At 40.7% G+C, this 27,484-nt stretch overlaps 1 protein-coding gene and 1 long non-coding RNA gene across 4 annotated transcripts in view; both read right to left on the minus strand.

The window, feature by feature from the left end:
• Window positions 1-27,484, minus strand: part of LOC127844024 (uncharacterized) — a 179,204-nt gene that overhangs the window by 56,738 nt on the left and 94,982 nt on the right. The window lies entirely within an intron of this gene.
• LOC127843997 (guanine nucleotide-binding protein G(s) subunit alpha-like) overlaps window positions 1-27,484 on the minus strand; it is a 131,475-nt gene that overhangs the window by 56,738 nt on the left and 47,253 nt on the right. For all 3 annotated transcript variants that reach the window (XR_008032502.1, XR_008032501.1, XM_052373959.1), the window contains exons 4-5: window positions 27,172-27,291; window positions 14,305-14,402 (exon numbers count right to left, since the gene is read on the minus strand). Coding sequence is in view for 1 of the 3 variants with exons in the window: in XM_052373959.1 (XP_052229919.1) it covers window positions 14,305-14,402; window positions 27,172-27,291 (218 nt within the window). In the remaining 2 variants the exon portion in view is untranslated. The remainder of the gene's footprint in view (window positions 1-14,304; window positions 14,403-27,171; window positions 27,292-27,484) is intronic.

Genomic DNA, 27,484 nt, shown 5'->3' on the forward strand with positions numbered 1-27,484 from the left:
AATTAGGGTATCCTCTGAAATAAGTTACCAGTTTGCAACTGTCAATTGTTAAATAAACACGTTTATTCAGACGACCCACTAATGCCGATGACACATTATTTATTAGGGGCCAACAACGACGGGAGCAAAGAGCGACCGCATGCAATTATCCGCATATGGCTTTCTTCATGACACGTGATTTCGATCTGCGCTTCGGAGTCTATCACTCTATCACGCGATTGGCTAATTTTATGAAAGTAGGCGTTACCTATTGTTGATAGACAATGGGCGTAAAATTTGCATAATCTAGGTAATAAAACTAAACGCTTTCAAAATATCTGCCTATTAGATTTCAATACCGGTCAAACAATACAATTAAGATGACTGACACGCTCAATTTTGCTTGTGCATTGATATTACGAACGTAATATGTTTGCAATTGTTTGCAATAGTTAGGGCAAATGATTAATACACAATTGTTAGAAATTTTGTCAATTTGATAATTATTTTTATTGCATGAATAACACTTGAAAATAAATTAAAACCCACTAATATATCATAAAATAAACAAATATTATTTACTTTGTTGTTTGATTGTTTTATTTTTCAGACTTGCGTGAATTACTAATTGTATGCAGCGCGAGTTTGAAAAATTCTCAATGTTTTACTAATTGATGATTTTCTTTAACATTCTGCCATTTTTCTGCCATTTTCCGGACGATGAATACGGCAAAATTTGACCGCGTCTTACACGCGGGTCAGTCTCAAATCCACCCATTATAAAGTCCGAAGTCGGGGTGCGTCTTATAAGCGAGGGCGTCTTATAAGCGCACGTATACGGTAAATCGTTATTTAAGACATTTTATGTGTTTTTACGCCTTTAGGCATGTTAATATGGAGCTCTGAATATATATGTTACTTCTAGACTGTTAACAAAGTTTCACTATAGCAATAAAAAGGAAAACTGTCCCGCTGCCTTGTTGCCATGTTTTTTCACCAACCAGAACTCTTTTCGAACTCAACAGGGATATTATAAGAATGAGTGTTCTCACCAAGTTTCAAGAAGATTGAACAATAATTGTGACTACCAGAGTGTAACAAGGTGTTTGGAAGGTTTCAGTGCCCGACCAGTGATACCAATAGCTCATCTTGAGCACTTCGTGCCCATGTCAAGTGCTCATGTGAGCTAATAAGGGCAAAACAAAATCAACTAGAAATGGCGCGGCAGAGCCCGACGCGTATCCCCACGCTGCGTATTTGACCCAGGGGGCACCCCAGGGTTGGTAATGGGGCCATGCATAGTTGAAATCGACCGTATTGTCATAAGAGATGTTCTGTATCAATTGGAAGTAAATCGGTGTAGAAATGAAGAAGTTAATGTAAACACAATGCCCCCTACTGCGCCGCTTTGATACATGTTTTTTTTTACCTTTGACCTTACAGAATGACCTTGACCTTTCACCACTCAAAATGTGCAGCTCCATGAGATACACATGCATGCCAAATATCAAGTTGTTATGTGAAGGGACATAGAAGTTATGAACATTTTTTGATACCTAAATGCGAAACCTAAACGCAAAGTGTGACGGAAGGACAGACGGACAGACAGACTGAAGGATGGTCCGATCACTATATGCCCTCCTTCGGGGCATAAAAAGCGTGGGGATAATAAAACTACTAACTGTATGTTTTAACCCATCTCCTCCTAACATTGCTAATATTTTATACAAATGCAGGGATTTGTTATAAGTGTCATAAAAGGATAGTGTGAAGTCCCTACATCCATTTAAGCCTATGAATATACATAACAGTCTAGTCAGATATTAAGTGTCTAATAACAGTAATCAAATACAACCTTCAAGTAAATTTAACAAAAATAGGATGGGCACATTGCAGTAATATTTGCATATATTCACAATCCAATAGTAGAGAGTTTAGTTTTGCCCTATTCTTTACACTATGATATTGAGTGGGTGTAACATACATTTATATTTTTCTGTCAACTTTTTCTTACACAAATTTTTATAGTAAAATTCATTTAAATTAGTAAATACTTACGTCCTGCTTTCTAGAAAGCTACTTACTCCGAAGGATCGTATTTTATCCGGAAGCTTTCTGTCTGAATCCCAAACTTGTCATAAACCCGTATAGGTCGGAACGGTCACATAGTGCAGTGCAACCAAAAACAGGATATTACCCAGAATCCATCACTCTTATTCCAACAAACAATATGAAAATATTAGACGAAGAGCGGGGTGGGAGGTGGAACTCAACGATAGCAGGTAAGTATTTACTAATAAAAATGAATTTTACTATAAAAATTTGTTTTAATAGCTTAAATACGTTACCTGCTATCTAGATAGCTGATTTTGCAGCTGCGGCGGGAAGGTTCGCGAATAATATATATATATAATATATAAGCATAGCTCCCCATCACAGCAGAACCCATATCTCGGGTTCTGAGCTAATCTTCGTTAGTATGGTATTAACTTAATTCACAGATAAGCGTAATATACCTATGCCGTAGAAGATACTACAGTATGTGCAACCACAAGGGGGCCCAACAGATACAAGTTGTCCTGTTGGCACTCCAGAGAACGAAGATAAAAAGATGAAAAGGTGGTCTGATTCCTCCAGAAAGCAGCTTGAAGCACGTCAGAGAGTGGGGTATGATTAATATACGCCCACGAAGCCGACATTGCTCGTTATTCATGCGGTCTAATCTTAAAAAGGGATGAATCCCTAGATGAAAGAGAAGAGTAAGCCGTTCTTAGGCTACCCAACGGGAAATAGAAGCTGCAGACACATCGCCCCCCCCCTTTTAAGGGAATGAAGAGTCTCTTGCAAGAACCTCGAATAGACTTAACTCTACTAAGATAGAACTTCAAAGACCTGACAGGGCAGAGGAGTCTATCTTCATCTTCATTTCCACAAGTTCTAGAAAGACTTGGGACCTTGAAGGGCTTAGAAGCCATTGAGGGGAGTTGATTTTTAGCAAGGAATCCTGGCTGACACAACAAAGTGACGGAGCCCTCGGAGGAATCAAAATGAAGATGGCTATCTTCGATAGAAAGAGCATGAATTTCACTTCTACGTTTGGATGAAGCCATGGTAAGAAGGAAAACGGTCTTCCAGGTTAGGAACTGTAAAGAAGCCTGATTAAGGGGTTCATAGGGAGCCTTAGTAAGCGATCCAATAACTAAAGCCAAATCCCATTTGGGGGAAAGAGAACGAGACACAGGACGTTTAAGTTCCATGGCTCGGATCAGTTCCGAAATGGCTGGGTCAGCACAGACTTGTGATGACTTAAAAGAAAAGCCAAGGTTTGCGAAAGCATAGATCTGTATCCTTTGATGGAGCAAAGAGAAAGTTTCTTATCATCAAAGAGATAGATTAGAAAATCCGCTATGCGTCTAGCAGAGGGATTGAGGGGATCAATTTTCCCTCGAACACACCAATTAGAGAAGAGTTTCCAGCGAGCATCATAGACTGCTCTGGTGGACTTTCTCCTTGCAGAGGCAACGAGAGTTGAAGCCCTGACAGAAAAGCGTTTCTTCTGCAGGGATTGCTTGATAACGGCCAGACGTGTAAGTGGAACATGTATGGATCCACGTGAAGTCCGCCTCTCTGAGATAGGAGATCTGACCTGTGCGGGAGTTCCCTGGGAAAATCGCACAGGAGACCGAGAAGGTCGTTGAACCAGGATCTCCTGGGCCACCAAGGGGGGATCAGGAGGATCTGGCAAGAGCTCACACTGATTTTCCCTAAGATTTGGGGAATCAGAATGGGTGGGGGATAAGCGTAAGCGTCCAGTTGATCCCAATCGAACGAAAGCGCGTCTACCGCCCACGCTGCTGGTTCGTACACTGGGCTCACATACAGAGGAAGTCTGTGGTTGTCTCTGGTCGCAAACAGGTCGACAAGTGGATAACTGAATGTGAAGAAAATCTGGTTGGCCACTTCCTGATGAAGTGTCCACTCCGATGAAAGTAACTGGTGTTTGCGAGACAAACCGTCCGCCAGGGCGTTGAGACGACCTGGTATGTGTTTGGACAAGAGAGAGACGTTGAGGCTCTTGCAAAGAACAAGTAAGTTCCTTGTTTCCAGATACAGGGAGTGAGAGTGTTTACCTCCCTGTTTCTGAATGTAAGCCACGACTGATGTGTTGTCTGTCGATACCATCACACAGGAGTCCCGAAGATGTGATTGGAATTGAGAAACAGCTAGAAAGACTGCTCACATTTCGAGATTGTTTATGTGCAGGTGAGACTCCTGAGAAGACCACAATCCTGATAATGTCAGGCTGCGGGGTTCCAGGTGAGCGCCCCAACCTTCCATGCTCGCATCCGTTATGAGATGTAAAGAAGGTTGCGGGGGAAGAAGCGGTACTCCTGCCAATAGGGTCTCCTCGTCTAGCCACCATTGAAGGTGGGGGACTAAGGACGGAAGGATGGGAATCTGTGTTAGCAGATTGTCTGGAGACCATTTCCAACGAGCTGAGAGATAGTGCTGAAGAGGACGTAGGAAGAGACGTCCCAACTGCACGAAGTCTGCTACAGAGCTCAGGATACCGTTGAGCGAGAGGAAATCTTGAGCTGTGATATGAGATTGGGACAGCACCCATTTGACCTTCAAAAGGAGGTCTGATACACGTTGCCGCGAGACCCTGACCCGATCGATGTGGGTCAGAAAATTCATTCCCACGAATATGAAATCCTGAGAGGGAATGAGGTCTGACTTGGCTTCATTGAGAAGGAGTCCTAAAGAGAGGTGCTCCTTCCAAGAGAACTCTAGGTGTAGCAGAAGCAGTCGACGATCGAGCTGGTGTAAGAGCCAATCGTCGAAATACTGAAGCAGTTGAATCCCGTGTATTCGGAGGTGTGCGCCTACTGAGGCCATGAGTTTGGTGAAAACTCGTGGAGCTGTGGACAATCCAAAGGGCATCGCACGAAACTGGTAGACCTGGCCTCGAAAGGAGAAGCGCAGGTACTTCCGGTAGTTGGGATGGATAAAAACATGGAAGAATGCATCTTCCAGGTGCAAGGAAACCCCCCAGTGCATGGGTTTGATGGAGCGCCGAATGAAGGCAGGAGTCTCCATCTTGAAAGTAGGTTTGACTAGAAACGTGTTGAACACTTTTAAGTCTATGACTGGTCTCCAGGAGCCGCTTTTCTTTTGAACAAGGAAAAGGCGGCTGTAAAATCCTGGAAAACAAGGGTCGTGAACCCTTTCTACCGCCTGTTTTTCGAGTCCGAGAATGGAATCTGGAAGTTGTGGATGCGAAGATACCAGATCTATTGGGACGCGAGAGAGTGGGGGCCTTTTTTTGAAATGAAAAGTTAGGCCTTTTGTGACAATGGAATGAACTTAGCGTCCGAAGTTATTTGGAGCCATGGATTTGCGAAGTGCATAAGTCTGGCCCCGACTGGTAGGTTGTGGTGGTAGAAAGGGGTTTGACCTATGGCTGACCTTTGGGAGGTCCACCCTTGCCGGAAGAAGGATTAAATGACTTCTTGTCCGCATTGGGTTTGCCCTTACTCCAATTCTGGCTAACAGACGGCTTCCGATAGGAAGATGTTCTGTTTTGAAAAGGAGGCCTATGTGTGGGCTGACGTGGAGCAGAAGGACGCTTTGTAGGGAAACTGTCCCTTTTAGCGTTCTTGGCCAGTGGGGCTCCTGGGGGCTTAGGAGCAGGGCGCTTAAAAATCACAGGGTGCTGGCCAGAGTTGCTCCTAGCTAAGGAGGCATGTATCTGATCTTCACGATCAGCAGTAAGTGCCGCCTGTATCCTCCCTCCGAAAAGAGAATCTGCTGTTAAAGGAGCAGTTCGAAGGGAGTTAACGCCTGTTTCCAAAAGGAAATTATTGGGCAAGGAACAGAGGATGAGGTCTCTTCGAAGCCTTAACATCTCAGACATTGACGACGCAGCATTGTGTGATAAACACTGCGTAGTACGTGAAAGGTGTATCAACAAGGCACGGAGCTCCTCTGGGATTGAATCAGAGAGCTCCCAAACCATGTCTAAGGCTGTGGCTGCCATAAGATCTAGCTGGTTAGCCAGATCTATGGAACGGCGTTCTCTCAGCTCCCAATTTTCCAACAGGGAAAGAGGGACTGCTGTATGGGTAGATGATGAAGGCATTGTAAGGGACAGCTTACTAATGTCAGCATCAGGAACCGGAAGTTTGGAAAGGTCCAAACCGGTAGAAGGGTCAGGTACCGGGGCCTTATAACTTTTCCCGCCATCCATCTGTTTAGGCTCCGTCAGCTCCTTAGGGGCTTTCCATGGAGATGGCGAAGGTTTATTGGCTGGCTCAAGTGACTGGAATACAGCCATTGTGGAAGAGCCAATAGGAAGGCAGAGATCCACTCTAGAAGTCGCCTTACTTATCCTGCCGGGCTCCTGACTGCGGGCTACCTGTTCTGTAACAGTAACAGCAGATCCTGTAAGAGACAAGGAAGGGCGGGGGCAGAAGTCCTCATCTAAGGTATGGAACATTAGTTCGTAAACCTGATTGATAGAGAGCCAAATAATAAGGTTCGGCCTCATTAGACTCCGAACCCGCCTCAATCGAACCGTCTGCGAGATCATAAGAGGATCGTTTTCCGGCACCATCTGACCTGTGCGGGAGTTCCCTGGGAAAATCGCACAGGAGACCGAGAAGGTCGTTGAACCAGGATCTCCTGGGCCACCAAGGGGGGATCAGGAGGATCTGGCAAGAGCTCACACTGATTTTCCCTAAGATTTGGGGAATCAGAATGGGTGGGGGATAAGCGTAAGCGTCCAGTTGATCCCAATCGAACGAAAGCGCATCAAAGATATAGCTGGTGAGTTAGGTCGATCAGTTATCAAGTCAGCAGACTCACTTTGAATACCAGCGGACGCTGGTAAAGGATCAGTCGTAAAAGGGACAAAGATTCCCGGCGACTGTTGGATCCACAAAGTATTGGGATTTGATGGTGTAGCGGCAGCCCGGGGTATACTTCTATGCAATGTGGAAGAGACCCGTGGGGCTGAAAACGCAGCCGAAGTGGTTAGGTTAACCCCTGTACCTGGAGCCTGATATGTATACGAACTAGTGTTTGAATACAAATTATGCCCAGTGGTTGTAGGAACAGCTGAAGTGTGTGTTGAGGCCAAAATAGAGGCCGAAACACGTGGAAGGGTGTCACTAGATTCCTCAGAGAAGGATCGCCTAGGGGACCGAGGGGTCCGAGAGCGCCTAATAGAGGAAGGTCTATGTCCCTTATCCCTGCAATGCCGAGACGCTGTTCGGCGACGCTGGGAATGATGTTTCCTGATGGAACGTCTCCCAGAGCGCTGGCGTGATCGCTCTTTACGAGGAAATCTACGCCGAGGAACACTCGGTGAGCGTGAACGACGTCCACTCCGATAATGATGAGGGCTAGTCGAAGTAGACGATAAGTCATACGACGATGGGCCCGAGGTGGAGGAGTAGCCGGAAACATCAGACACTACGCGTTTACGTCTGTGACTCACAGTAGAAACGCGACTGCGTCTACCTTTGTGGAGTACTGTGGAGCACAGACCGGACTGGTCAATGACCGGTGACCGGTTGACCGGTGACCGGACAGGTCATAGCATGACTGGTGACCGGACTGGTCAGTGACCGGTGACGACACCGGTCATAGCATGACCGGTTTTCTTGACCGGACTGGTCAATGTTGACCGGTGACCGGTGAAGTCCCCGGACCGGTGTCATCACCGGGCAAGGACCGATGCATGGCATCTCCTGATGCCATGTGGTCGAGGTCGTGTGGGGAAAAGTCCCGGCTAGCCGAACTTTCCCGACTTCGACCTGAGCCTCCCATGTTGCGTTTCCGGCTCTTGAATGGTTTTCGCTTGGTAGCATAGCATGACTGGTGACCAGACTGGTCAGTGATCGGTGACGACACCGGTCATAGCATGAGCGGTTTTCTGGACCAGACTGGTCAATGTTGACCGGTGACCGGTGAAGTCCCCGGACCGGTGTCATCACTGGGCAAGGACCGATGCATGGCATCTCCTGATGCCATGTGGTCGAGGTCGTGTGGGGAAAAGTCCCGGCTAGCCGAACTTTCCCGACTTTGACCTGAGCCACCCATGTTGCGTTTCCGGCTCTTGAATGGTCTTCGCTTGGTGGCCCAGGTTTCTTCTGACAAATTCACACAGAAAGGGCAGCAGTTGTCCTGGTTGCACCCGGCACATGAAAGGCAGCTGTCATGGTTATCCCAAGCTGCTCTAATGTGGCCACACGAACCACGTGTTTGAGGCATTTGCCTTAAACAAACAAACAAAATCACAAAACAATACAGAAATAATCGGATAATAACGGAGAATATTTTAAAACACAATTCAAAACTTCTCTAGTTCTGTAAAACAGAAAAATCCAGCGAAACAGAGCAACATTTAAGTAAACAACAAAAATGTCAGCCTAGTATATCGCATGTGGAATAAGAGTGATGGATTCTGGGTAATATCCCGTTTTTGGTTGCACTGCACTATGTGACCGTTCCGACCTATACAGGTTTATGACAAGTGTGGGATTCGGACAGAAAGCTTCCGGATAAAATACGATCCTTCGGAGTAAGTAGCTATCTAGATAGCAGGTAACGTATTTAAGCTATAAAAATAACTGACTGACGTTGATGTCAAGTGTTTAAGATGCGTTTTCACTTGTAATAATCACTAAAATCTATCTAGCCTTTAACACCATTTCATCTCTTTTAAGCTCTAGTGATTATATGATAAGTGTATGAACATAAATAATATTGATAGTCCCTTTCACTTAGCATTAAAACCAACAGCACATACTGTTAATAGACTTTAATTTCAACTTTGAATGCTCAGTTTGTGAATCAGAGTAAGACACAACATATGCTAACATTAGAAATCTCTAATAACAATTTGATTCTCCTTTCTTTCCAGCTGATTCTATGCACAAGCCCTGTGGTGTAATTGTGTATTGGTAGATATTGGCCCTTCTCACATTTCTACTGATCAATATTAAAACAGGATTAAGATCATTTCCTTCAATATCTGATTCAATACATTTTCTGATCATTCACAGAACTTCTTTAGTTCATAAGTTGTGCAGACAGCTCTGTAAAGAAGAGGAATAAGATGAATCTATTTCTTTGCCATAGATTGCTTACCTGTGTAATGGGGTGCGGCCAGTTTCAAGGACAAGTGATTGATTGTGACAACTATTGCAATGGGCTACAACCTGATGGCAAATACCAAATATGTTAGCTTTGAGCTTTAAGAAAAGTTTGTTGAGGGTAACAATGAATTTTCACTCAATATTAAAAATTCCCACACATACACCCGGCATGGCTAATTTTGAAACCATAAGCGTGATTTAAACAAACCTAGGTAGAGGCCCACAATACTATGCTACAATGCTAGATGCCAAAGTCAACACCACTGGGCCTCATGTTTTCAAAGGCTTGTATCCCCTGACCATTGCAGCTTCAAAGATATTTATTTTATATAAGTATTTTTAAATAATGTGACTTCTGGGGCATTGAGAGGTTCTACTCAAGGTGCATGATTGGAACAAACTAGAGGACCCATATTGAAAACACACACAAAATAATGAACCACTAACGCTTGCTGTTTCAGAAAAGAAGATTTGCAAAGTTCTTTATTAAACAAGAGGGCCAAGATGGCCCTAGTTTGCTCACCTGAGAGGAGTTGGTTCATTCATTCTTTACCAAATGTCAAACTTGACCTAGATATTGTCCAGACAAACATCCTGGTCAAGTTACATCGTTATTTCATCTGCGAGTCATGATCAATGTACCTATGAAGTTTCATGATCCTAGGCGTAAGCATTCTTGAGTTATCATCCTGAAACCATTTTTCTAAGTTGAGTCACCGTGACCTTGACAGCCATTGTGTGAATATGTTTTTTGGCACTGTGACCTTGACCTTTGATCTAGCGTCCTGATAATCAATAGGGGTCATCTGCCAGTCATGATCAATATACCTATGAAGTTTCATGAACCTAGGCATAAGCGTACTTGAGTTATCATCCAGAAACCATTTTACTATTTCGGGTCGCCGTGACCTTGACCTTTGACCTGAAAATTAATAGGGGTCATCTGCGAGTCATGATCAATCTACCAATCAAGTTTCATGATCCTAGGCATAAGCATTTTTGAGTTATCATCCGTAAACCATTTTTCTATTTCGGGTCACCGTGACCTTGACCTTTGACCTAGTGACCTCAAAATCAATAGGGGTCATCTGCGAGTCATAATCAATGTACCTATTAAGTTTCATGATCCTAGGTTAAGCATTCTTGAGTTATCATTCGGAAACCATTTTACTATTTCGGGTCACCGTGACCTTGACCTTTGACCTAGTGACCTGAAAATCAATAGGGGTCATCTGCGAGTCATGATCAATCTACCTATCAAGTTTCATGATCCTAGGCATAAGCGTTCTTGAATTATCATCCGGAAACCATTTTACTATTTCGGGTCACAGTGACCTTGACCTTTGACCTAGTGACCTCAAAATCAAAAGAGGTCATCTGCGAGTCATGATCAATGTACCTATGAAGTTTCATGATCCTAGGCCTAAGCGTTCTTGAGTTATCATCCGGAAACCACCTGGTGGACGGACCGACAGACCGACATGTGCAAAGCAATATCTTCTTCGAAGGGGGCATAAAAATAGTATGAAGTAGTACGGAGTTTAAGCAATATGTGTTCTCTTCAACTGGAGGTGAAAATATTGGTAAACAAAAGTTTAATAGAAATCGGATGGCTCGAATTCTGAATGGCTCAAACTTTTGTTGCCAGTCCCAGAACCATCGGGTTTCGACTGTATGTATTACACACGGATATAACACGTAATGCAATAAGATAGTACGTAAATAGTGTGTTATAAAATTGCCAACCTATGCTAATCCATACATATACATGCATGAATGTCCTGACAAGTAATATCGCACGCCATATATATCTCCATCGCGATCTTTGGACTCCAGGAGCCGTGATATAATGGAGTTGAAGAGTAGAGGACTACTTGACCATGTTTCACACAAAATATTCAAGCTCTGACCCTGGGTTTAAGATTTTGTAAACAATTGCAAGTCTGCCAACATAGATGTGCCTTTCATATCACCTGATTGATAACTATGTATATGCATTCTTACCCATTAACGATACCACATAACTGCAGTATTTTTCTTGTTATTAAAACATGATAATGAAGCTCAACTTTACAACATATTATCAGCTCCTTCAGCTATTTTTAGACACAATCAGCTATTTACAGATGAGCTATTGTAACCATTGTTATCTCAAGATTACATATCTTAGAGTATATTATAGCGACCCAATGACACACTCTAGTCAAGGTTATTTTGAACATTTACAAATTATTGGATTTAATAGTTAGTAACTCAATCTTTTAATGAAAATCTCAACTTCAAATACTGACCAATAAAGATGCATTTTACATTTAAACTCTGATATGTCTGTTTTGTATTTTAAATTAAATACATAACTAGTCAGTACTGTTCATATTGATACTACAGGTAATAACATGCTTATAATCTATATATATATATATTTCCTTCCAAATTAAATGCAAAAATGTTACAATTTATAACTAGCTTTGCTGCATTTTTTTCACAGCACTCTTAGAAACTACATGTATTCCACAAAGGTTTGGAACAAATACAAATTATTGTACAATACATGTATCCCGGAAAAAACTACTTTTTGGACAAACCCACTAATCTGTTGGTACAAATAAAGCTGAACAATTCATAATCCTTTCAAAATCACACACTGTATCAACCAATAAAGTAAGCTGTAAGCTATCATTAGTTGATATAATGAACCAGCGTTGTTTGTACCGGGGTGATTAGTGGGTTTTTCTAAACTCGTGCTTTTCCGTGATAAGTCTATTACAATGATGTTAAAAGATACAGAGTGAAATCAATTAACAGTGTTACTTTTTTGTTACAATTTGGGGCCGTCATATGGACCAATTTCCAAGAGAAAAAGGTATATATTTTTTCCCAAATGTGATATAAAAATTCCCAATTTAAGGTTTCAAAAAGAATAAATTAAATTTTAAAATGTTGTTTTTTTTTGTTATACAATATTTGAAACAATTGTGGATGGTCAAGTGAAAGTATCCTTTTATATTACATGTATCTTTATTATTGCAAAAATCTTACATCTGTTAACAATTGACTAACTTTCAAAAACATTTGGGCAGAATCAAAGTCAATCTTTTCTGCAACACTTTTCTAGATGCAAACACAGAGAGGGTAATACTCGATAGTCAATATGGCGACATTCATGCTGAGGCAGGTATTTTTGGCTGTTTTATACCCTTTATTACTTGTATTAATTTTTTAATGCTGCTCACTTTCCAGCCATTTCAAAAAGTAAGTTACTTGCGTTTATTTACAGTACAGGCACCGTGTACTTAAACAAAAACGCCTGTCCGCGGTGTTCACTTTTCCCGATGGGTGACATTTTGCGGGAGGCAGACACGCTACTGACCGCGATGTTCGACGAACACCCAAAAAGCCGCGATTTCACGCTATCGTTAACGGGAACACCCATGATCACCGCGATGCTGCGCAGCCACCGTAAACACCTGTCTGCGAGAGTCATTCACGCGTTTTAAATGTAAATGTACAAAAGAAAATCATATACTACATGTAGATATTACATGTATGTGCGCATGTATGTGTACTTAAATTCGGACAGTACGTAAAGTCGGAAACGTAAATAAAGCGTTTAGATGATCAATACTATTGACTCTTTTGGTGTTAATCAATGCGATTGCCCTTTTTAACAACAAATACCGAGTTTCAAAGAAATCAAGAGAGTATTAAATCATTTATGTACTTGTGTCAAACTTTAAGTACTGTCCGAATTTACGTATTGCACCCGTATGTTACGACACTTGTATGCAGTCCGTATACAATACAATAATTGTTTCAATAATGAAGGAACTGATACAGAGTAACGATAACAATACAGCGTGCTCAAATTATATTTTATTAAGCGGAAATGTGAATGCCAAATAATTCGCGAGATACCCCGGTACTTTAGTTGAAATTCAAAACTAAACTTTTAATGGAAATTAAATGATCTTAATGTTGTACTCGCTACGAAATTTTTGTTTACAAATAAATACACCTACACCAATTTTCGCACGCTTTTTATCTGGATAAAGAAATTCATTTATTTCATGTAGAATTTGTAACCTAAAATAGCTGTACACGACGCGTGCAAACCGTGTCAGGTGATTTACCCATGTTGCAATACAACGGTCCTGATTGGGAGCTTATTTCATCATATCTTTAAATAGAATCATATGCCGAAATTCATTTGACACTTTCGAAAATTTAAACGTTTGTGTTTATGACTCTTATCGTCTATACTACCCACCCATAATTTGGTTTTAAAAATATAAATCAGGCATATATGGGATTATCGAGTAATGGATACAGATAGGAAAAGTTGCATGTATGCTATTGAGACAGTTGACACGTATGTATCGGGGAATCCAGAGACTCGGGACAATACGATTGCTACAATCAGTTATGAGTTCTCCATGGCTTTAAACTGTTAATTGAATAATCAAACACTCAATTAACACTCCTCCAGGTTTGGTATCCTACAGCTAGGTGCGAACGTGGTTTTCTTTTATACGCTGCGTTTAAAAAGACAGAAAACACTGGCATGGGCATGGGTGTGAAATGCATTATTCATTATCACTTTTAGATGAAAGAGATCAATACAATACGGTTATGTTCAATTATTTTATTTTAAGCAAACACGATGAACATCGCGGTAGATATTATGGGTCCGCGGTGATTCAGCCCCCGCGTCATTTGATCTGAACACCCATCGCGGGGTTCATATTGGTAAGCGAACACAGTGAGATGAACACCGTGGCGAGTGGTGTTTGTTTAAGTACACGGTGCCTTTACTGTAGTATTAATATTGGCTCTATATCTTGACTTAAATCGCTGTGAAATTTCTCCACTAAGAAAATTTGCGGGGAGTAAAGTCAAGATATACAGCCAATTTTAATACCAAATAAATGCTTACAACATTTTAACTGATATGGCTGGACAGTTAATGTCATTTAAAAATTAAACAAAAATAATGAAGGGTACAAAACAGTAAAAAACTGTCTCAGCATGGTAGTCGCCATCTTGACTATCATGTGATTACCCCATCTGAACATTTGATTGGTAGGTAAGGTTTTAGCACATCAAACCAGTGAGAGCACTGCCCCTGTCAACTTAACACACTTATTGGTACACAAGTACTTACTATTGGGCACAATCTATTAACTGGTATTCATTGGATCGTTCAAAACAGCTTTGGACTCCCTTGTCTTTCCAGAGAATTTCTGTGTGTTCATAGAACTCCTGCAACAGAACAACAATTGTAAAATTTCAAAAGAAAGTGGTGAAATTTCGGAACACACTGGTGAAATTGTCAGAACAACTGATGGCATTTCAGAAGAAACAGTTAAAATTTCTGAAAACACACATGAATTTCCACATGACAACTGCAGAAGACACAGGTGAATTTAGAGAAAACATTGCTCAAATCTCTGATGATAACTGGTGAATATTCAGAAGACAATGGGGAATCTTTTGAAGACATTGATGAAATTTCAGAACACACTAGTAAATTTTAATATAGACAGATGCAATACATGTTTACAGATGTTACCTTAACCCTTAACTAACAGGGTTTATATCACTTTATTTGCTTGTTGGATTGTGCGCAAATTTTCAACAGTATTACAGTTACATTACTGTGGTTGATTAAACGAGTCACTCTTTAATGGCTAAAGCTAGTTTACCAGAACCAGTGTTCTCCATAACAAAAGCCAGCTTTACTAATTGAGTAGCTGGCGATTAAACGCAGCTTGCAGCACGCTCTAGCCGCAAAGCAGCAAGAGGGTAAGTGTGGAAAGGGTTACCCACCTGTAAGTTGATTGCGGCCTCCGTTAAGAAAAATTTAAAATTGACGTGAAATGGTGCAATTTGGCGCATTCTTGGGAGTTTTTTTTTCGATTAATTAAGCGTTTTTAATAGCAAATAAAATATTTATTGAAATCTCTCAAACTTAAAAAAAATACATTTCAATTGCAACGGTTTTAAAATTTTGAATCAGAGCCTACATGTTGTAGCTGTAGCTCAATGGCTGGTGGGCAAGCTGTTATTTGCTCTCGTCAGATTGCGGGGCTTGCTGCACTTGGACAAGCGCTTGGTGGGCAAGCTGATATTTGTCCTCTTCAGATTGCGAGGCTTCCTGCACTTGGACAATGGCTAGGTTGGCAAGCTGATATTCGTACTCATCAGATTGCAGGGCTTGCTGCATTTGGACAAGGGCTAGGTGGGCAAGCTGATATCTGTCCTCTTTAGATTGAAGGGCTTGCAGCACTTGGACAAGAGCTAGGTGGGCAAGCTGATATCCGTCCTCTTTAGATTGCCGGGCTTGCTGTACTTGGTTAAGAGCTAGGTGGGCAAGCTGATATCCGTCCTCTTTAGATTGCAGGGCTTGCAGCACTTGGTCAAGAGCTAGGTGGGCAAGCTGATATTCGTCCTCTTCAGATTGCAGGGCTTGCTGCATTTGGACAAGGGCTAGGTGGGCAAGCTGATATCTGTCCTCTTTAGATTGAAGGGCTTGCAGCACTTGGACAAGAGCTAGGTGTGCAAGCTGATATTCGTCCTCTTCAGATTGCCAGGCTTGCTGTACTTGGACAAGGGCTAGGTGGGCAAGCTGATATTCGTCCTCTTTAGATTGCAGGGCTTGCTGTACTTGGACAAGGGATTGGTGGGCAAGCTGATATCCGTCCTCTTTAGATTGCAGGGCTTGCTGCACTTGGACAAGGGCTAGATGGGCAAGCTGATATTCGTCCTCTTCAGATTGCCAGGCTTGCTGTACTTGGAGAAGGGCTAGGTGGGCAAGCTGATATTTGTCCTCTTTAGATTGCAGGGCTTGCTGTACTTGGTTAAGGGCTAGGTGGGCAAGCTGATATTCGTCCTCTTCAGATTGCAGGGCTTGCTGTACTTGGTTAAGGGCTAGGTGGGCAAGCTGATATTCGTCCTCTTCAGATTGCAGGGCTTGCTGTACTTGGTTAAGGGCTAGGTGGGCAAGCTGATATTCGTCCTCTTTAGATTGCCAGGCTTGCTGTACTTGGACAAGGGCTAGGTGGGCAAGCTGATATTAGTCCTCTTCAGATTGCAGGGCTTGCTGTACTTGGACAAGGGCTAGGTGGGCAAGCTGATATTCGTCTTCTCTTTAGATTGCCAGGCTTGCTGTACTTGGACAAGGGCTAGGTGGGCAAGCTGATATCCGTCCTCTTTAGATTGCCGGGCTTGCTGCACTTGGACAAGGGCTAGGTGTGCAAGCTGTTATCTGTCCTCTTTAGATTGCCAGGCTTGCTGTACTTGGACAAGGGCTAGGTGTGCAAGCTGATATTCGTCCTCTTCAGATTGCCAGGCTTGCTGCACTTGGACAAGGGCTAGGTGGGCAAGCTGATATTAGTCCTCTTCAGATTGCAGGGCTTGCTGCACTTGGACAAGGTCTAGGTGGGCAAGCTGATATTCGTCCTCTTCAGATTGCAGGGCTTGCTGTACTTGGTTAAGGGCTAGGTGGGCAAGCTGATATCCGTCCTCTTTAGATTGCCAGGCTTGCTGTACTTGGTTAAGGGCTAGGTGGGCAAGCTGATATCTGTCCTCTTCAGAGTGCGAGGCTTGCTGCACTTGGACAAGAGCTAGGTGGGCAAGCTGATATCCGTCCTCTTTTGATTGCCAGGCTTGCTGTACTTGGACAAGGGCTAGGTGGGCAAGCTGATATTCGTCCTCTTCAGAGTGCGAGGCTTGCTGCACTTGGACAAGGGATTGGTGGGCAAGCTGATATCCGTCCTCTTTAGATTGCAGGGCTTGCTGCACTTGGACAAGGGCTAGGTAGGCAAGCTGTTATTAGTCTTCTTCAGATTGCAGAGCTTGCTGCACTTGGACAAGGGCTAGGTGTGCAAGCTGATATTCGTCCTCTTAAGATTGCAGGGCTTGCTGCACTTGGACAAGAGCTAGGTGGGCAAGCTGATATTCGTCCTCTTCAGATTGCAGGGCTTGCTGCACTTAGACAAGAGCTGGGTGGGCAAGCTGATATTTGTCCTCTTCAGATTGCAGGGCTTGCTGCACTTAGACAAGGGCTTGGTAGGCAAGCTGATTTGTCCTCTTCAGATTGCAGGGCTTGCTGCACTTGGACAAGAGCAAGGTGGGCAAACTGATATTTATCCTCTTTAGATTGCAGGGCTTGCTGCACTTGGACAAGGGCTAGGTGGGCAAGCTGATATTAGTCCTCTTCAGATTGCAGGGCTTGCTGCACTTGGACAAGGTCTAGGTGGGCAAGCTGATATCCGTCCTCTTCAGAGTGCGAGGCTTGCTGCACTTGGACAAGAGCTAGGTTGGCAAGCTGATATTAGTCCTCTTCAGATTGCAGGGCTTGCTGCACTTGGACAAGGCTAGGTGAGCAAGCTGATATCAGTCCTCTTCAGAGTGCGAGGCTTGCTGCACTTGGACAAGGGCTAGGTGAGCAAGCTGATATTAGTCCTCTTCAGAGTGCGAGGCTTGCTGCACTTGGACAAGGGCTAGGTGGGCAAGCTGATATCCGTCCTCTTCAGAGTGCGAGGCTTGCTGCACTTGGACAAGGGCTAGGTGGGCAAACTGATATTCGTCCTCTTTAGATTTCGGGGCTTGCTGCACTTGGACAAGGGCTTGGTGGGCAAGCTGATATTAGTCCTCTTCAGATTGCAGGGCTTGCAGCACTTGGACATGGCTGGTAAGGTCTTTCTGCAGCTGTTGCAGCTCCTCCTCTTCCAGGGATTTCACCAGTGGTGGCATCTCTTAGAACATAAGGAGCCCATGGTTGACTTTTGAACAAAGACCTGTTAAATTATTTCTGGCTTATGCATGTGATATATGAAACATGTCCAACACACGTGCTTGGACAAGAGCTAAATCCAAATTCCAAAATTCTTTACATTTATAAGATTTTGTACTGGTAAAAACAACACAATTCCACAGATCATTGCAGCCCATGTTGCAGCCATTAATAAATGTAGAGGAGCATCGTCTACTGGTTATATGCAAGGTGCTGAGTTATAAATGACTTCTGCACATGAAATAATAAGTTTCTATCGTTTATTTTGGGTCTATCAACAGATTGTTCATTCTGACTTGAATTGGCCTACAGAAATCGGCTATGGTTCTTTGACTGGAGTCTTCTGGGCTCTGTTTCAGTCCATTTTTTCCTTGACCTTGACCTTTGACCTAATGACCTGAAAATCAATAGGGGTCATCTGCGAGTCATGATCAATGTACCTTTGAAATTTCATGATCCTAGGCATAAGCGTTCTTGAGTTATCATCCAGAAAACATTTTACTATTTCGGGTCACCGTGACCTTGACCTCAGACCTAGTGACCTGAAAATCATTAGGGGTCATCTGCGAGTCATGATCAATGTACCTATGAAGTTTCATGATCCTAGGCATAAGCGTTCTTGAGTTATCCAGAAACCATTTTACTATTTCGGGTCACCGTGACCTTGACCTTTGACCTAGTGACCTCAAAATCAATAGGGGTCATCTGCGAGTCATGATCAATGTACCTATGAAGTTTCATGATCCTTGGCCTAAGCGTTCTTGAGTTATCATCCGGAAACCATCTGGTGGACGGACGGACATACGGACATACAGACGGACCGACATGTACAAAACAATATACCCCCTCTTCTTCAAATGGGGGGCATAAAAATCAGACCAGTCCCCACACAAAGTATTTTTAATAACAGGTATTTGATTGCTTAACTTCGTCAATACTTTTTTGCAGTATAAGTTTGAATAAATATCAAAGATCAAACCCCCAATTCACCTTCATTATACTCGCAAACTTACTGAGATTTAAGTACACCTATAAATAGCCTATGTTATCAATGGCAAGCAGGCACATATTACAACCTAAATTATCACAAGCCAAGAATAAATTGGAGGTGGGGGTGGAAGTTTTCAAGAGATAATAAATCCCCTTGTTTGATTAACTTATCTTTACAAAGGCAGTTACAAGGCAGGTTCTTTTAATATACACTGGTTGAAGATTTTCACATTTCTTCAATCATATTCTCGAGGCTCTGAGGAAAAAACAGTAGTAGCCAAATTTCAGCGTTACTATGACGTCCCACCAGAGGGCCAGATAAGATACGTATTTGCGTAAAATACGCATGAGAAAAAGAAAATACGCATGACTTAAAATTTTGTTGCCACCGGTAAAAATGTTGTGACATCACCATCTATGTATAGAATGTGGTTCCCGACCTAATTTGTGTGTATAGAATGTGGTTCCCAACCTAATTTACTCCTCAATCAGAAGGGCATCATTTCATTTTGGCCCACGATCAAGGCCGATGTTGACACAACCCGCTCCTCGCTGCATTGTTGAGAAACGCTATATACGCTTACGGTAAAAACATTTGACATCACATTCGATGACACCGAAACGCCCAACATCAAGCATATAATTTTTGCTATCAGTTCATCTCTTGTGTGGCACTAGTATGGAAAACCCTTTTTACTTCAAGCACTTTTTAAATGGCAGCCAAAATACACATATAATAAACAAGTTTTGTGGGCCAAGCTTAGAAGATTTTGATTGTGGCTGTACAGTGTGTGCTAAACAGTGGCTTGGCAAATCAAGACGGAAAAAGAGATAAATGGCTGCTTATAAGTCAAGGGCAAATAAAACAGAAAAACTGTTAAATAAAACAAAAGGGATTGCTTTATTGTGTACAAGACTGCTTGTTATAGCGAGTTAACACTACATGTACAATTTATTATAAATTCTGATCCTTTGAACATAAACACTCCATAAAATTATCGGATTTTGATTTTTACTCATCAATTAAAAAGTTCATGAGTGAAATACCCCTCGGCTGAAAAAATTATCTGGAGATCTGCGTCCCACATCATAAACTAATTTGCACTATACAGTACAGGCACTTAAACAAACGCCACTCGCCGCGGTGTTCATCTCACTGTGTTCGCTTACCAATATGAACCCCCCGATGGGTGTTCAGATCAAATATCGCGGGGGCTGTCTGCCATAAGGCATCGTGTTTGCTTAAAATAAAATAATTGAACATAACCGTATTGTATTGATCTCTTTCATTTAAAAGTGATAATGAATAATGTATTTCACACCAATGCCCATGACAGTGTTTTTTGTCTTTTTAAACGCCGCGTATAAAAGAAAACAGCGTTCGCACCTAGCTGTAGGATACCGAACCTGGAGGAGTGTTAATTGATTGATTGATTATTCATTTAACAGTTTGAAGCCATGGAGAACTCATAACTCATTGTAGTAATCGTATTATCCCGAGTCTCCGGATTCCCCGATACATACGTGTCAACTGTCTCAATTGCATTCATGTACATGCAACTTTTCCTATCTGTATCCATTACTCGATATCCCATATATGCCTGATTTATATTTTTAAAACCAAATTATGGGTGGGTAGTATAGACGATAAGAGTCATAAACACAAATGTTTGAAATTTTCAAAAGTGTCAAATGAATTTCGGCATATGATTCTATTTAAATATATGATGAAATAAGCTTCCAATCAGGACCGTTGAAGTGCATCATGCGTAAATCACCTGACACGGTTTGCACGCGTCGTGTACAGCTATTTTAGGTTACAAATTCTACATGAAATAAATAAATTTCTTTGTCCAGATAAAAAGCGCGCGAAAATTGGCGTGGGTGTATTTATTTGTAAATAATTTTTTTGTAGCGAGTACAACATTGTGATCATTTAATTTCCATTAAAAGTTTTGTTGTGAATTTCAACTAAAGAACCAGGGTATTTCGCAAATTATTTGACATTGACATTTCCTCTTAATAAAATATAATTTAAACATGCTGTATCGTTACTGTTACGCTGTATCAGTTCCTTCATTATTGAAACAATTATTGTATTGTATATAAGGACTGAACACAAGTGTCGTAACATATGGATGCAATACGTAAATTCGGACAGTACTTAAAGTCGGACACAAGTAAATAAAAGATTTAATACTCTCTTGATTTCTTTGAAACTCGGTATTTGTTGTTAAAAAGGGCAATTGCATTGATTAACACCATAAGAGTCAATAGTATTGATCATTTAAAGGCTTTATTTACGTTTCCGACTTTACGTACTGTCCGAATTTAAGTACGCATACATGCGCACATGCATGTAATATCTACATGTAGTATATGATTTTCTTTTGTACATTTACATTTAAAACGCGTGAATGACTCTCGCAGACAGGTGTTTACGGTGGCTGCGCAGCATCGCGGTGATCACTGGTGTTCCCGTTAACGATAGCGTGAAATCGCGGCGATTTCGAGTGTTCGCCAAACACCGCGGTCAGTAGCGTGTCCGCCCCCCGCGAAATGTCACCCATCGGGAAAAGTGAACAACGCGGACAGGCATTTTTGTTTAAATACACGGTGCCTGTACTGTATATGAATGTACCTGTCGCTTTGTGTATGATACTTACAAAAAATGAACAACAGCATATAATTTGCTCATTTTAAAATACTGCATGTACTTAGTTCAATGTTTTATGATTCCGTTACAATACATGGTCTGTTGCAACACGCACGCTTTCCATGTGTGGAACTTGACAGACAACAGAAACAATTTCGCGAACCTATTTTACATGGTATACATGTATAGTTAATGGTGCAGCAGCAAATAATATCACGCCGTTGTAAAAAAACTGTTGTAAATCATTCTATTATTCGACATTATGAATATACATGTACAAGAATTAAATTGCTATGGCACAAAATTCTTAATAAATATTGTTTGCACAACTTACTTGTCATATGTAATTAATTGTTCACGATTTGCATTTCACTTTTCGTAAGTAAGAATTGTTAACAGTTTGTTTACACTAATTGTTCACAGTAAAAAAGGTGTGATGATTATGCCCGATATCGTCCTAAATGTACTGTTTTAATAACTTTTGTTCATTAAGTAAATGGAAAAACTGTGACTCCTTATAAATCAATTTCTGGTAAATGCTTACTTCATGACCAATGTCAACAAGAAACTGTCGGAGACAGGGGATGCTCCCCAAAAGTTTTTTTTGTCACAATATTGCACTATATATTCAGATAAATGGAAATGTCTTGAGGGCACAGTAGTTGGGGGGGACAATAATTTTTTTATAGAAAATTTCAAAGGGCCATTACTCTGGGAAAAATTATCCGGCCAGAACCCGCTGATAATATGCACATCTCCTCTTGGTAGTGAAGCTTCCCATAAAGTTTCATTGAATTCCGGTCATTAGTTGCTGAGAAATAGCCCGGACAAGAATTGCACTATATGTACAGTTAATGGAAAATTTCAAAGGGCAATAACTCTGTGAAAAATCATCCAACCAGAACCCGCTGATAATATGCACATCTCCTCTTGGTAGTGAAGCTTCCCATAAAGTTTCATTGAATTTAGGTCATTAGTTGCTGAGAAAAAGCCCGGACAATAATTGCATTATATGTACAGTTAATGGAAAATTTCAAAGGGCCATAACTCTGTGAAAAATCATCCGACTAAAACCCGCTGATAATATGCACATCTCCTCTTGGTAGTGAAGCTTCCCATAAAGTTTCATTAAATTGCGGTCATTAGCTGCTGAGACATAGCCCGGACAAAAATTGTGCACGGTCGGACGCACACACACACACGCAGGGACAGACGAAGCGGCGACTATATGCTTCCCCCAAAATTTATAATAAAAAAGTATAGTTGCCAGTTAACCCCCCCCCCCTTCATAGGCTTTCTCATACCTGATTGGACAGTGAACATCACAGTTTGGTGTCTGGAAAGTTACCGGCTAATTTCTTGTAAAGCATCTTTGTCATACATAACCGTTTAATGTGGCTTTACTGACTTTAATATTTGATCTTATCTGTGGATAAGCTATTACCCTATGTGAAATTTATGGCAATTCTCCGCAGAAGTAGGTACCGAGTGCTCCTTAAAAATACGGAATATTGATACATTTAGAGAAACTGATTTTTTTTTTACATTTTCAAGTTAAATCGCCAGCTGAAATATTGAAACGCCATAGGCGATTTTGGTGGTTGGAAATGCTAACATAGTATATTAGTAACAGAGGTGGGTTGATTGTAACTCTGTTACATCTGCTAAACATAAGTATCAGATACAATAGATCTACATTTTACACATAACATTACACTAACTACAATTAAAATGCCTCCTTTGTTATAATTTACTGAATGACAAAAAACACTATTTGTTTGACTGTTCTCAAGAGCAGTTACAGCAGTTTTGGAAACCTGCGATTGCGAATTGTAGGCAGTCATTTGGGAAAATATTCCATTTGAGATAGGGAACAGGGCCAAAATGGCACTGAATTTCAGCCCCAAATTTGACATCAAAAACCCAACAGACCAAAACTATTATCAGACTCAGCCTAGATATCATTGAAAAAATGTCCTGATCAAGTTTCACAAAGTTTGCAGAATAAAAGTGGCCTCTAGAGTGTTAAACAGACAAATGTGACAAAGGAGGATGAATGACAGATAAAAAGTGAACACAAAAGTTCAACACCAGCATTAGCTCAGAAGGGCTAAAAAGAACAAAAAGATCTCTAAGTTTACCTTCCTAAAATGGATTTAATTCACATAACAGTTAAAATGGTTTTACTTGGAAGAATTTACTATAATGTGGATAAGTCATTCTGTACATATATTCATGCATAAGTCTCTAGTATTTTTAGCACATGGTTTGTTAATAAATTGAACAATGATGACATTTTCTCATGTTCTATCCATAGCATAAAATGTTTTCTATACTACAGAAAAACAAAAAAAAAAATTTACACAATGAAAATATTTAAACTTAAGTTATTTTATGTTTGACAAGCACAAACTTGTAAAACCAAAAATCCTTTATAAAAGGCGAAATATGAATACCTCACAAGTATAAATGCCTTCCCCCATCAAAGGTTCTAATCCAGACATCATGGGAACAATAATATGGGAGATTCTAATTTAAGCTTTTCTATGTACTTTTCCTCTTGATAAACCTTTGCACACAAACCAAAAATGACTCGTGTACATGTGTATGTCAGGTAACATAGTTTGCACTAAATCTGCATGTTACAAATATTTCTAGAAAACCAGAACATGAAATGTATCTTTGTTCTGCAATTTGTTTGCTGTCAAGTTTCTAAGACCCTCATAAAAATAAATGCAATTAAAGCCAATTATGATATATATGTCAGAACAATCCATGGTTTCTTGTATGAGTAGAAGTTAATTTTTCAATGTTCAATCTTGTACCTATGGCCATTATTTTCTAATTTTTCGAATTACCAGCGAATGGAAAAAATGTCAAATTGAAATAAAAACAAGGGCTGTTTGTAAAACATGCATGCCCCCCATATGGGCTGTCCGTTGTAGTGGCAGCCATTGTGTGAATACGTTTTTTGTCACTGTGACCTTGACCTTTGACCTAGTGACCTGAAAATCAATAGGGGTCATCTGCGAGTCACAATCAATCTACCTATGAAGTGTCATGATCCTAGGCAAAAGCGTTCTTGAGTTATCATCCAAAAATCATTTTACTATTTCGGGTCACCGTGACCTTGACCTTTGACCTTGTGACCTCAAAATCAATAGGGGTCATCTGCGAGTCATGATCAATGTACCTATGAAGTTTCATGATACTAGGCGTAAGCATTCTTTAGTTATCATCCGGAAACCATTTTACTGTTTCGAGTCACTGTGACCTTGACCTTTGACCTAGTGACCTGAAAATCAATTGGTGTCATCTGCCAGTCATGATCAATGTACCTATGAAGTTTCATGATCCTAGGCGTAAGCATTCTTGAGTCATCATCCGGAAACCATCTGGTGGACGGACCGACCGACCGAAGGGGGGCATAAAAAGTCATGGCTGAGAAAGAAATTTTCAAGCTGTTCTTAATTGTGGCCAAATTTGACCTTTGACCTTTAAGTGTAATTTATTATTATTAACCCATTTATGCCTTGAGTCTAGAAAAAAAACCTTGACAAACAGCGTAGACCCAGATGAGACGCCACATGATGCGGCATCTCATCAGGGTCTGTGCTGTTTGCTTACAGGAATTTTTGTAAGAAATATTCTAAATATAGAAATAAATATACTAGACATCATTAATTTTGGAAATAAATTGATCCAATTTAGAAGGATGGGAGAGTCCACTAGGCATAAATGGGTTAAGCAGATGGGTACATGTATTACACACAACACATCAGATGGATGGACTTTAGAAAAACGCCCAGCAAGTGGAGGACATACGAAAAACAGGATTTGAAGGATATATCTGGTCTCAGTATCCATCAATATATGGCAGAATTATGTCTGAGACAATACTTTTTGCTATATGTCGCCTTCTTGGAAGAGGGGGGGGGATACAAATATTGTAATGATAATCACATCTGTTATATTAACTCCTGAAATGTGACTGTTCTCATTTTACTGTCTTCGACAAGGCAATTTTCAAAATTTGTCAGCATATCAAAACTTTATAATCTATGGTCTAGTTCTATAGCAATTTTATGTCTCTGCAACAATATTAATTAGGCAGGCAAAGTATGACATGGAGTGCTATAAATAAGTATACTGTTTAAGGCTAAGCTATAATTGATAAATAAAGAGTTTTTAGATTTCTTGTTGTTTTTTTATTGCTGAAACTTGGTTATTTACCTCTGTGACGTTATTCAGTTTACTTAACAACGCCATGTGCAATTTGCCGTAATGACGTTGATCGTATTAACTGAGTAAATGCAGTTTATTTCCATCCAAATAATGTCAATTTCTCCGTATAACAAAGCGTGGTCAAATGTATAACAAAGTCAGAGATTCATTCCAATCTAGTTTAATTTATATTTAAATGATTCCGTGAATAACTACATAAAACACAAGTTCCTCGGTTTATTAGTCTTTCTTAACATTTCTTTTAATGTCCAATTAAAATAATTTCAATTAAACAGCAAACAAAGAAACACTAAGTGTAAAATCATTTTCCTAGTCTGTCTCTCGTCGTTTCTTTTTAAATACCAAATGTTGAGGAAACAGTCGGAAATAAACGCACATAAATTATCAGTACATTGTAACCGTATCGTAAGAACATTCAATAGCCGGGAAACAACCCGTCTACTGAGATTTTACTAACGGTCATTTCGGCTAGCTTGTACATAAACAATCTATTAATAGAAAAGATAGACGAAATCGACTCGGGGTTATGAATATTATTGACAACTTCACCGTTTGAAATGGGAAGCGTTTACCTCAATGGTTTGCTGGCCACGCATTATTACGTACTTTCATCTGACAATTTTTTAAACTTAAACAAAGTAACTTTCAAACGAATTTAAGAAATTGGTGTTTAAATTGTATATATTCCATGAAGATAATTTCTACACAATTTAATAATAAAAGTCCTCATATTGCAAATGAAATAACTGATTGTGTGTTTGTTTGGATAACATATATGGAAAAGCTTCTCATTTTCATATATTTCTTGAAAGAAACACACTTTGGAGTGTAATTATTACAAAGTTCTAGACAGGAGCTAACATTTACATTTAATATGCCACCAGATTTTGGGTACTATACAAAATGCACTGTATTATGCGAATTCTGAATAAAACATCAAACTTGGAATGGACATCATTTTGGGGATTTTCTTGAGGTGAGTGATAAATCATAGAGATATAGACTATTTTTATTTCTTCTTTCATTACAGACAATTACCATTTACATTGTTCATTATAGATTATATATTTTGTCAATGTATAATCCTCAAGGACTGCGTGTAACCCGGGTGCTAGGCAGCAGTGAAAGGACATTGTCATGGGTGGTACGTGCGCTTTACGCCAATGACGCCAACTGTTATGGTATTGAGCGTTCGGGTGTATTGTTTGTCACACTATAAATACTTATCAACTAGACGCAGTGAAGGCCCGAAATACCGGGTCAAACTTGATTTAATCGTGAGAGTCTCTTAATGGGGAAATATTTAAGTCTATGAAAGTTAGGCACCATTGAAATGTACTTACTGTTGGGTAATCAAAGTCAGGCACCATTGACTCGTTCTGTATGTAGTTCACTCGGAACTGGTTATCCGGATTTTCTAGCATAACTGGTGGATTCAGCACGGACATGGCACCAGTGATGGTCTGTAAATAGAACAGCAGCCTCACTATGGGATGCAATGTCACAATTATAGTCGTAAATGCTTCAACAAAAACCACAGCACTCAGGATCTCAATATTTGTTTGTGCTTGTTTATTTGCTGAAATTATTCACAAAAGTTGACAGCATCAGTTAAAACACTTTTTGTATTAACTCTCACTTATGCTGGTCAAGCTT

This window comes from Dreissena polymorpha, chromosome 9 (assembly GCF_020536995.1).
Source record: "Dreissena polymorpha isolate Duluth1 chromosome 9, UMN_Dpol_1.0, whole genome shotgun sequence".
Taxonomy (NCBI): Eukaryota; Metazoa; Mollusca; class Bivalvia; order Myida; family Dreissenidae; genus Dreissena; species Dreissena polymorpha.